We start from the raw sequence: 12000 nt of genomic DNA on the forward strand, positions 1-12000 counted from the left end.
ACTGGGAAAGGAGAAATTCGCATGTAAATAAAGAAAATATCTAAAATAAAAAAAAAAAATAAAATAAATTCTTCTCCCTAAAGTTGCTTTTGTCAGAGTATTTTATCACCTCAACAAAAAGAAACCAAGACAAACTGGTCCAGGAAGGAACAAGTCTCATGACAGTAACCATGTGAAGAATTCAGATTCTGTTATTTCTCAAAATTTTCACCAAGCTAGGATCAGCTGCACCTGCATTGGAAATTTTTTGCTTCAAATAAATGTACTTCTCGGTGTGGTGAAGGTGTAGGTCATCTCATTTCAATAATCTGTTTTGTTTAGAGCTTCAGATAAAAGACATCAAATGGAAAGCTATCTGCTATGTCTAGTGACATCTTAAATATCCTTGGGATCTATATAAACCTGGATGTGCCTTACCTTTGGTCTTTACTTTCTTCCTCTTCAGTATTGCAATGGGTTCTAGAAAAAGGAAGATGAACAAGGTAAAGGCCCCACCCTCATGGAGATCATAAACAAAACCAAAAGAGAGACAAACAAGAAAGTAATCACAGTTCTGGTAGAATGTCACCAGGACAAGAAGTAAGTTGCACCCTCTGGATGTGAGAGATGTCTAATTCTAGAGAAGTAGATTTCACAGCAAAGTTAAAGTTTGAGCAGTATCCAAAAGGTATGAGGACACAGTAAGTATGGTGGGTAGGGTCTGAGATCAAAACAGCTTTGAGGATATGCCAAATTCTCCCTCTCTCAACACAAGGGAAGGGTGCTTGCAAAGCACTGTCACTGGGAGGTAGATTACAGCCACAATTACAAGTATAGTCTACCCTATTCAAATATTTTTAAGTAATTTATCTTGTTTATAACTGGAAGATTTATAATGTGAAACATTCTTAGTAGTAGAAACACTGTCAGGAACTGTCACAACATATGATTGTTAAATGCTTGGGATCTGGGACTCAAGTTCAATATCTTAGTCTGACTGATTCTGTTTATTGCAAACAAACATTTTTAGAAGATAAAAATGTAAAATTATAATTTTCAACAAATTATTCTGAAAATTCTTGATTAATTATAAAACTATAAGAAAAATCTACATCATTTAAAATCTAGTTTATGTGGAGAAAGGAAGTTGGCAGATGATATGCAGGCATGGTCTACTAGAATAGCCATGAAATGAACTGGAAAAAAACCAGGATACTGCTCTCAGAAGAGGTGGGTGGTGCCTGAATATTTCTAGCTTTAAAAGCAAAGAGAAATGGGGAACCTCATGAAAGAAAAGGGAAAGACTAGAGTCCATTCCTGAGTGAATGAATGGTTTGAGGAGCTCCCACTCATGAGAAAGAGCCACAGTGGCAGATGGCAGGAGCCATGGCTTAAGACAGGCTCACAAAATCAGCACTGTGCCTTCAGTAATAGATGTTTTAAAGAGCAGAAAGGGGCCAGAGTTGTTTCAGTAGGTAAGTGTTCACTCTGTAAGCATGAGGACCTGTATTCAAATCCTGAGCACCTATATAAAAAGCTAGACATGATCGCTTGTGGCTGTAGCCCCAGCATTTGTGGGGCAGGGGAGATACAGGTAGATCTCAAGAGCTTCTTGGCCATGCAATCAAAATGGCCAACTTCTGGTTTAGTGAGACACCCTTTCTCAAGACAAAATGGTAAAGAGAAACCTCCAGTATACTCCTCTGGCCTCCACATTGCATGCAGTCACACATATCCGCACACCCACTTATGGGCAGTACATACAAAAGAGCTGAAAAAGAGGGTGACTCTGGACAAAAGGTGGTGGAAACCTCACTGGCAGGAGACAGCTAGAAAACCCTGTATTCCTAACACTCTGTCATACTGGAATGGCCATTATTAAAAGACCCTTGCTTTGTGAGTGGCTTGGGGGCCCAAGACCCTCGGTGAGCCACTTGAGAAATTCATAGCAAGTGTCACAATAATATATGCTGAAACATTTTCATCAGAACGAGGGCCTGCCACTGATGAGACTATTAACTCTGTTTCCAAAGAAAGGCTCAGTGGCAAGAACAGCATCCCTGACCCCTGCAGAACCACGAAGACCTTCAAACAGAATACTAGCAAAATTTTAGCTTGGCATAGTGACATGCACCTATAATTCCAAGAACCATATTGTCAGGAAGAAAAGGAATGGAGATCATTTTTTTTAAATCTTAAGTTTTTAGAGAAGTATTGTCCTCTGTTGTAATACACAAAGAAAAATCTGGGGTCTTAAAGTTATTCTGAACAAGCAGATGCAGTTTCATCCTGTGCATGAGAGGATTCAGATAGGTAGAAGACACACATGACCCACAGCTGTGTTTTATTCTGTATATACTGTAACTTTCTCTGCAATATAAATATTTAATCTGTTACAGATATAAAAACTCATAGGTATACATGTGCATACATATCTATACATATATTGAATATATAATATATATGCTAGCCCAAACAAAAATGGGCAAAAGTCACAAATTTTTTCTGGAAATGGCAATCCAAATGTTTTCACACACATGAAAAAGGTTTATCCTCACATGAAATCAGAAAATACTGTGTTCATGTGGCACTTTGTTTATTTTATAAGGATTTATTTATTTTTATTTTATGTGTCTGAGTATATTTATCTCTACATGTGTCTGAGAACTATTAGAAGCCAGAAGAGACATCAGATCCCCTGGAACTGGAGATACAGATGTTTGTGAACTGCTCTGTAGGTGCTAGGGACAGAACCTGGATCCTCTGTAAGGGCAGTCAGTGCTCTAAACTTCTGAGACCCAATATTTTGTCCTTGATATACATGTTTTCCTCTGGTTCTCTCAATAACAAATCATTTTGAAATCTAACATGTACAGTGTTTGTGTCATGAAATAAAACATCTTTTAGACTCGTTGGATTCATTGCCAATGTCTAAAATCAGTACATTTTTGGCAAAAGTTCCATTTTCCAGCTTCCATTTTGAAGACAAGTATAACAACACTGACATTCCTGGACAACAAAAATTCATCAGGGCTGAGTGATGGCTACTCTTTCCAGGTTGGGGTCATTAGAACTGAACCTGGGTTATGTCTTTTCACTGATCTACACCCAGAACCAATTACAACACCTAACTTAGTAAACAATCAATATGTTTTATTGTAGTAATGATTTAATTTATGAAGACTTATTCTAGATATATTTAAATATTCTTTTTCTTTGAAGAATCTGGAATCTACTGTCAGGTCCTAAGTTTAACAGGTTTACTTAGAAGACCATAAAAATTATTTTTGAAGTTGAGAGAAGGCACAGAATGTGAGGTACTTGATGGTATGGTGAACACCAATCCAGCAGTGTGAACGTACATTAAAATTCAGTTAGAGGAGATTAACTGAGGCAGAAGTCATGGGACCTTATCTTCTTGTGATTCAATACACCCTTTTACAGGACACCACAAGAAAGGGTTTAAAGGTCTACATGAACTCTTGTTCTCTTAACAGGTAATGTGTAGGTTCTCCATTGGGTCACCTTAATAAATAAATAAGTGAAAGGGTCAACCTTTTCCATTTCTGTGAAACTGTAATTGCAGGGTATAAAATATGTATGTTTTTCAAATGTTTGCCTTGTTCTGCCACATCATCTGTGCTTCTTATTACCTACCAGCTGCCATTTCTGTATTTTCTCAAATGGCAGAGATATCAGCAGTAAGCAACTGGAGAGACACCTTCAGAAAAGGACAATAGAGATTGGACAAGTGAAAGATGTGGAGCTGAGTCTGGCCAAAGCATAGCAGAAATGAAAGAAATGAGAAGATGAGAGAGTAGAGAAGGAAAAACACAAACCCCTTAGGTAATTTTGTAAAACTGAGATTCCACAAGAAATGAAGAGGATGAAAACTAATACTTTGTAGCATAGAGAATTCTGTACAAGAAAAATAATAGGCATTCAAACAAAGAATAAGTAATTCCTTGTTTCTTTTTTGTGGTTACTTTTTGGTTTTGTGGGGTTCATTGTTTTTGTTGTTTGTTTTTGTGCTTGTTTGTTGTTTTGAGACAGGACTTCACTAGTAGGCCAGGTTGGCCTTGAATTCTCTATCCTCTGCTTCCAGGATGCTTGTATATTACAGGTGGCCACCACTTCCAGCTGTGGCTGCATTTTAAAACCTACTATGACTACTTACATACAACTGCTTGGCAATCCTTGTCCTGAGTAGACAAGGGACTTACATAATATTGCCTATGGGGAGGGTCAACCCATCTAGCCAGCTATGACTTTTCAGTCTTGTTCTTCTAAAGCTCTGTGGGTGGCCTGCACATCAAATTCCCATATGGGCTCAAGGTTGGCTGGACCTGCTCCTATAATTTTAGGATAACAAAAGTTTTAGCTCCTCTTGGTTTTTATTTATCATTATGAAAAGCATTAAAAAATGATGACACTTCTTGATTCATTATTATTCTGAGAATGAGAGATTAAGAGTCCTGGAGTAGAATTGAATGAAGGGCCTAGAAGATATGTGAGCCACCATAGGACACCATCAGCACTGGGCTGGCAGGAGGTTATGCATGTCTTCCCTCTACAAGCTAGCAGAGAGCCATCAACTTCCCAGAGAGAATCTCAGCTTTCAGGACCCAGAGTTCTGAATACAAGGACCTTAAATTGGAGCTTCCAGGAAGATGTATCTCCCAGAGAGCCCTTTTCTCTGTCTCTCCGATCCTTTTGGGGTACTTTGTCTCTTCATAAACATATAGATACTTTTTCCTTATATCTAGTAAATAAATCACTTACTCATCTATGGCAACTCACCCATCCAAAGGACTTCGGATTCTGTTAGTACAATGGCAAGTAAGCAGAGAACACAGGAAGATGAGAGCCAAGATAACACACCACAGAAACAGGCAATTGCCATCAGCAGTGTGATCTGGACCGCCAGTCAGACTTACACGTCAATGGTGCCAATGAAACTCACTAACAATTACTTTCTTAATTGTAATTATTCAGGTGCATCTTCCAGAAATCTGAAGAATTTTATCGAAAGGTCAGTGGAAGATAAATCTAAGAAACTCTTTTAAATATGGTTAACGTATCTTGAAAGGAATTAAAACTCTCATTTATTACCCCATTATCATTTCTACTGAATATCAACAGTTCATTAATCACTATCGATACACTGGGAATCATCATCTTGGGCAAGCGATCTTGGAAAGTGCATGTTCTCAAAGGATTACAAAATGAATTTGAACTGAGTAAAATGTGGCTCTGAAAGAAGTAACTACAAAAACATAATGATCACATCATAGTCTGGCTTTATAATTAAGAATACTATTCTTTTTTTTTTGTAGTTTTTTTCTTTCTGTTTTTGAGGCAGAGCCTCATGTGGTAGCCCCCAGAGCTAATAGTTGACTCTATAACCAGTAATTAGTTAGCTATATTGTATATAGCTATATAACCAGCTAATAGTTAGCTAACAGTATAACCAGTCATTCAGACTCATCTCAAATTCATGCAGTTCTCCTACCATAGCTTCCTAAGTGCTGATACACCATGCCTGGCAAGTTAATATTTTTGCCTCTATTTGGATATTAAAATTCAGAAGTGAACTGTAGTGTCCTAAACAGAAGCCTTGGGAAGCCCTGACCTCTGTGAATTGAGTAGGCTCCACAGCTCTGAGGATTTCCTATGAAATTGAGCATAAATAACTCAATTAAACTCACCTATGCTTATGGATAATAAGTGCTGTGAACGATCTTATGGAGGTAGTGCTGTGTCTATTTAGCTGGGGTTTGAAACCACTCTTCAGTATTGTGCATTGATGTGACATTTCCTAATAGGAAACTGAATTGAAAGTATACCCTATGTTTCTCAGCTTGTCTAGGAACCAGGCATCAGACCATCCAGCCATTGTCATTTATGCCATGATTGGAAACGACGTTTGTAATGGGTAAGTCATTGAGAGGGATGAGAACAGTGCTAAGAAGATGGCAGTGGGCCTACTTAGCTGAGATTTAGCTCTGGCTTTCTTCCTCTTCCACTCTCTACCCCAGTCTACCCTGCTATAATGTGCCAATATCAAATAAGTTTATCTTAGAAGGAAGTCCTGGGTATATGAAATCAACAGGAACAGCCTGTGAAACTGAAAAACAGAGTCAGATCCATGAGCTCTCAATTCTGACATCACAACAAAAACAACTGTGGGTTATATCACAAAAATATACACTTCACCAAGATCCAAGACTTGGGACCTACAACATTTTTAACACCATAGAACAGAAGCACAGTCATCTCACAAGGACACATGCCACACACAAATTCTCACAGCCTTGTGCCGAAGAAACAGCATAGCTGTGCATTTGCAAAGAAACTGCATGTAACTCACATTCGATCCTATTCATTCTGATGGCCCAGAGTAAAAGGGGTTTTGATAAACTACAGGATTAGTGTTAGTTCCCCCTCAACATTTGAAGAGATGTAGCAAAATGCATGTGTAGCCCTAAAAATATGCTGCATATAGACATCTGGCCTGTGGTTATGGCCAAAGGTAAACAAAGGGTGGGGCAGTAGCTGGAGCAACTCCCAATGGCCATATGTCTAGTATTTTAGGAAAACAGGAAAGACAAGCCATGAAAGGACATAAGACTTGCTTAAGGTAGCATAACTGATTATTGGCCAGCTGGAGTCTCCCTGCTCACATATCTTCCCCTTGTCCTAGCCATTCACTGAGCCCCCAAGCCTGTGCTGTGATCAAAGCCCAACAGGACTAAAGCTCATTTGCTTCCACAGAACTCTAAATGAAGAATAGATAAATCAGTTCAAAGCAGAACAAGGCACTCTATGATCCATCGTTGCTAATGGGCTAGTCCCTACCTGGGTCTCTCCAGGACTCCAAAGCAACTAACGCTACATTGTGAGGACCTAGGTCACTGCCTCTATGATGAGCGACCCAGGACTTTGCAGTAAAGAGCAGGCCTTTAAGGCCTGATGTGCCTGGTCCAAGATACATGTTCCTCTCTGTTTCATTTCATCTCTATAGCAACCCAAAGAGGTTGCTTGTTACAGATGAGGAAACAGGCTCACAAAGTAAAGGAATTAGTTCTACTGTTATTTAGTAGCAAAGCTAGGAGCTGCAGGATCTCTAACTAAATTCTGTCTTCCTTCCCTGGCTCACTCTGGCCTTCCTTACAATCTACTATTCTTTCACTTTCTTAAAGCACATGTTGATCACCACCAATGAGTCAAGTACTAGGTCAGGCTCTGGAATCCAATGGAAAAAGGCCTGAGCCCCTGACTTCAGGGAGCTCACAACAGAGAAACAGATGTGGCTTCCAGTCTTCACTGCAAAAGAGAACAACTCTGGTCTGGCTAGATAACATCTCTTTAGTCCCTGCACCAGGTTCCCCTGGGTACAGACAGCAAACAGGTTACAACTAGATAGAGTGCCTATACAGGAGCTCTCCCTCAAAAAGTCAGAATCACTGAGAGTGTATTTTTCCAGAGGTCCCTCCAACTCATTCTTGCTCTCCTTTCCCCAAAGAGCCAAAAGACACATCAGCTAGAGGCCTGTGCCAACCTCCCCGGGGCCAGGATCTATCTGGGCAGAGAAGCAGCAAGCATTTGGATGAAGTAACAGAGTTGGCTGTGTGGGATGTCCCTGCAGTGCCCACTTTGCTATGTCCTGTGGCAAGGTTAGAAAAATAAAGACAGATGGCAGAACATCAAGGTGGAGTAGATATCCCAGAATGGACAAAGAGCTTGCATACAAAACCCAAGCCAGAGGGTTGCATAACAGGTCTCTCCAGGAATAAGGCTCAGGAATTTGGTTTGTCTCTTTGTTTATACCTTCAACTTTTTTTATGATGCTGCTAGTTCTTCTTGAAATAATGCAGCCTCACGTCTCTCAGTTCTCTAACTGCATGTGGTCATTCACTAAGTACTTGTAAGTGATTGCAGGTCGTGACTGGAAGACGACATTTAGCATCAGGAATTTGGGAAGAAAGTCAAAGTGGAGGTGCCTAGCATTTCCACTATGGAGCTATTTCATTTACCTTGAACTTGTCCATCCATGTCCTTGAAACTCTTTAATGTGACACAAAGTAGAAACACTCCTGAAAGAGAGCAAATGCATGTTACTTGCAGCAGCAGAAACGTTGGATGGTCAGTAAAATCCCATTATGTATATGAAGTACATTTTTTATTCTTTAGCTTATGGGTATTTAAGGTGATTCTGTTCCTTGCTATTATGAAAAGAGCATCAATAGACAAAAATGTATAAATATGCCTATGGTAGGTACAGAGTTCTTTGGAATGCTCAGAAATGGTATAGTTAGTTCATATGGTAGTTCTATATTTAATTTTTCAAGATGTTTCCATAATTTTTCACAGTGGCCACACCTATTTCCATCCCCACAGAGAGGAAATACCAGCTTCCCCCTTACATCTTTACCAGCATCCATTATCATTTTTGTCCTTGATTGTAGCATTCTATAGCTGGGATGAAATAGAACGTTAAAGTAGTTTTAATTTGCATTCCTCTGGTGGCTGAGAATGTTGGGCACTTTAAAAAATAGTTATTGCTTATTTCACTTAAAATTATTTAATTCTTTGAGCCAAGTTAAATTATGTAATTATTATATTTATTGATTTGTGTATGTCAAACCATTTCTGCATCTCTGGAATGAAGCCAACTTGGTCATGGTGATAACATTTTTTTATTTGTTCTTGAATTTGGTTTTCAAGTATTTTGTTGAGAATATTCCCATCTGTGTCAATCATGGAGATTGGCCTGTAATTTTTCTTTCTTTTGTGGGAGGCCTTATCTAGAGTAGAGTGGATTCATAAAAGCTTGGGAGTTTCTTCCTTTACTATTCTATGGAATAATTTGAGAAGTCTTGATGTGTGATCTTTCTGAAGGATGTTGAACTTTTCTTTGTTGGGTATCTTCCTGCTACTGCTATAGTATTATTGGGTATAGATCTCTTTAACTGACTCGTCTCATCTTGGTTTCACTTTGATAGGTTATATATATCTAGAGATCCACCCACTTCTTTTAGATTTTTTTTTAATTTAGTAAAATACAATCTTCAAGGTATAGCCTCAGGATTTTCTAGATTTCATTGGTATCTATTGTAATATCTCCCTTTCCATTTCTATTTTATTGATTTGGATCTCCTCTATCTTTGTTTCTGATAATTTCTCTAAGGGTTTGTTGATCTTGTTAATTTTGTCAAAGAACCACATCTGTTTCAATGATTCTTTGTAGTTTTGTTTGTATGTTTGTAGTTATTTATTTCTTCCTTAATCTAATTATTTCTGTCCATCTACTACATTCGGGTTTAGCTTGTTTTCTTTTCCCAAAGCCTTAAGATACATTAATTAAGTTATTTGAGATTTCTACTTTTTAAATATGCTCTATATAGAACAACTTCTACCAAATAAAGAACAACAGTGATATGGAATATCATTTTTGGTAAATACTGCTGCAAGAATAAGCAAAGGATTGTAGTCTATCAGAAAAATGGTGAAAGCCCAAATTTAGTACAAAAACTGACAATAAAGGGTAAGAGAATGTGTACACATAAAATAACACCATCCTTCAGTGATCCTCTGACTCCTGCACTGGTTTGTGTACAATTTTTAAAAAGCAAATGTTAGATCTCAAAACTCCAAATAAATCTTAAATAATACCAGATCCTTTCCAGTAGCCATGAGTAAGGGTAGATACGCTTATGCCCCAAAACAGAATGTCCTCTAAAAGCCCTTTAAAATCTTAGTAGTATAAAGTTGCAAAATTTTACTTCTTGCTCACTCTGCATGTTCTTCAGGAACATCCTCTCTCTCTCTCTCTCTCTCTCTCTCTCTCTCTCTCTCTCTCTCTCTCTCTCAACTCAACAAGTGGCATAACTATCTGGAACACTGCTTACACCAGCAATATAGTAAAAAAAGCCATTCCAGAGGCTCATATGCTACCAGTCCCATAGTTTACTAGACTCCACAGGAGGCAATAAATGCAGTCTAGCTATGTACCAGAAAGGTAGAAAGTCATAGTTTGCAAAACAGTACAAAGAACAAGACACACAGTATGTTTTGTATGTTACTGTCTTGATAATTAATAAACTTCCTGTTTTCCACCAACAGAAAAGCTGACACAGTACCAGAAATGACCACTCCTGAACAAATGTATGCCAACGTCATGCAGACTCTGAAGTACCTAAATTCTCACTTGCCCAATGGCAGCCATGTTATTTTATATGGCTTACCAGATGGAACTTTTCTCTGGGATAGCTTGCATAACCAATACCACCCTCTAGGTATATCGTGTTTGCAGATTCTTTTCCTCTTTAATTATGTGTATGAGTGTGCAGATATATGTGTATGTATGTGATATATGTGCAATGCATACATATGATATGTATGTGTGCATTGTGTGACTATAGATGTGTGTGATGTGTTTGATATGCATGTAGAATGTATATGATGTGTGTTATATGTATATATGAATTTAATGCATAACAAATTTGAAGTAATAAAATGTATGCTATACATACATTTTATTTATTTAAAGGACTCACTATAAAAACTTGCTTAGGAAATATTAAGTTACACAAAGTAGAACTTAAGTGAAGAAGAGCTGCCTCCAATACAACTAGAAGATAGGTAGTAATACTAACCAGGCTCCTTAGAAACTGAGAAAGAAAATGTGTACTATAATTGAAGTTTAGGGATGCTGAGAAAGTTTCTGCTGATGAAAGTCTAACCTCGAATTGACTGCATTCCCAGAACAAAAGAAGACAACCCTGACTTAGGACTAGTCATTAGTCCCATCCCCATATAGAAGTACATGCCTCCTTGCTCAAGGGATTCACGCAGGTGCTCAGCCACAATTAAGCCCTGGCCTGGAGTTGACTCCCCTGTGCTCTTACCAGGAGAAGCATAATTCTGTCAGGTGGACAAGATGGACCTGGGTACCTCTGGGGCACTCAAGTAGAAGAGTGAATGAGAGTGCTTATGGTGGACTTAAAAAAAAAATGGTAGACAAAAAATGGCACTGTGTATGAGAGTACAGGAAGGGGAAAGATGATTAGAGAGATCTATCTAACTCCAGCTCCAAGGAAGGGAGTGGAGACAAGACTTCTGTGGCTCACTGACAGCTAGTCTTGCGGAATCAGTGAGCTCTCGATTCAGTGCCACTCCTTTTCTCAAATAAAGAAGGTGAAAAGTAACTGGGAAAAGGTGTTTGTCATTGATCTTTGGCCTACACTTACACTCTCACACACACTCACAGAGAGAAAGGAGAGGGTGAGGGAGAGAAAGGGAGAGGGAGAGGGAATGGGAGGGAATGGTATAGCTCTGTTTCTGGCAATCTTTCTGTTTACTCTGAGCTACTCTGTTACCCTCTTTAACTTTTGAGAGCATGACAAGTGTTTAATAAATACAATATCATCTGTTCAGCCTGGCGATTGGTGAGGGAGCTGAATTTTATGTTGGTCACAGCATGAAAACTAACTATCTGGGCTAGTGTGTCTGTAAAAAGGGAGAGGGGCAGCACTGGAAGAATGAAGGTATCTCAATGTCTATAGTTAGTGCTTTAACAGTTTCTAGACAGACCCCAGGGCATTAGACTTTTTACTGCTCTGACATAATACCGCGTGTCAAATGATATAGAGTAAGAATTGTCTATCTGGGCTCATAATGCAGAAGATTCAGTCCCTAGCGCTTGGCTCCATGGACTTCCGCAGATGGAAGTGCATGGAGGGGTTAGGGATTCTTTATCTGATGGCTAACAGGAACCAGACAGAAGAAGAGAGACTAAAAACAAGCTATAACCTTTAAATATATGTTCCTAGTGACCTACAGCTTCTATTTAGGGACACCCCCCCTCTTAAATTTTCCGGACACTATCTTAGGAGTAAGTGTCACAGGCTAGGGAACAAGTGTTTCAGAAGTGGGATAGGGTGGATTTCATCTACAAATTAAAATAATCATGCAGCATTTCCCCTTCATTATTGTGCTCTTCTTTAACCTGAACAAAAA

At 38.8% G+C, this 12000-nt stretch overlaps 1 protein-coding gene across 3 annotated transcripts in view; it reads left to right on the forward strand.

Annotated features, from left to right (window-relative positions):
• The window catches only part of Aoah (acyloxyacyl hydrolase), a 251423-nt gene that overhangs the window by 217157 nt on the left and 22266 nt on the right, over positions 1 to 12000 (forward strand). For all 3 annotated transcript variants that reach the window (XM_031359270.1, XM_031359271.1, XM_031359272.1), the window contains 3 exons: positions 4975 to 5011; positions 5840 to 5914; positions 10105 to 10277. In XM_031359270.1, the coding sequence (XP_031215130.1) occupies positions 4975 to 5011; positions 5840 to 5914; positions 10105 to 10277 (285 nt within the window). The remainder of the gene's footprint in view (positions 1 to 4974; positions 5012 to 5839; positions 5915 to 10104; positions 10278 to 12000) is intronic.

Source organism: Mastomys coucha, unplaced genomic scaffold, assembly GCF_008632895.1.
Source record: "Mastomys coucha isolate ucsf_1 unplaced genomic scaffold, UCSF_Mcou_1 pScaffold7, whole genome shotgun sequence".
Classification (NCBI taxonomy): domain Eukaryota; kingdom Metazoa; phylum Chordata; class Mammalia; order Rodentia; family Muridae; genus Mastomys; species Mastomys coucha.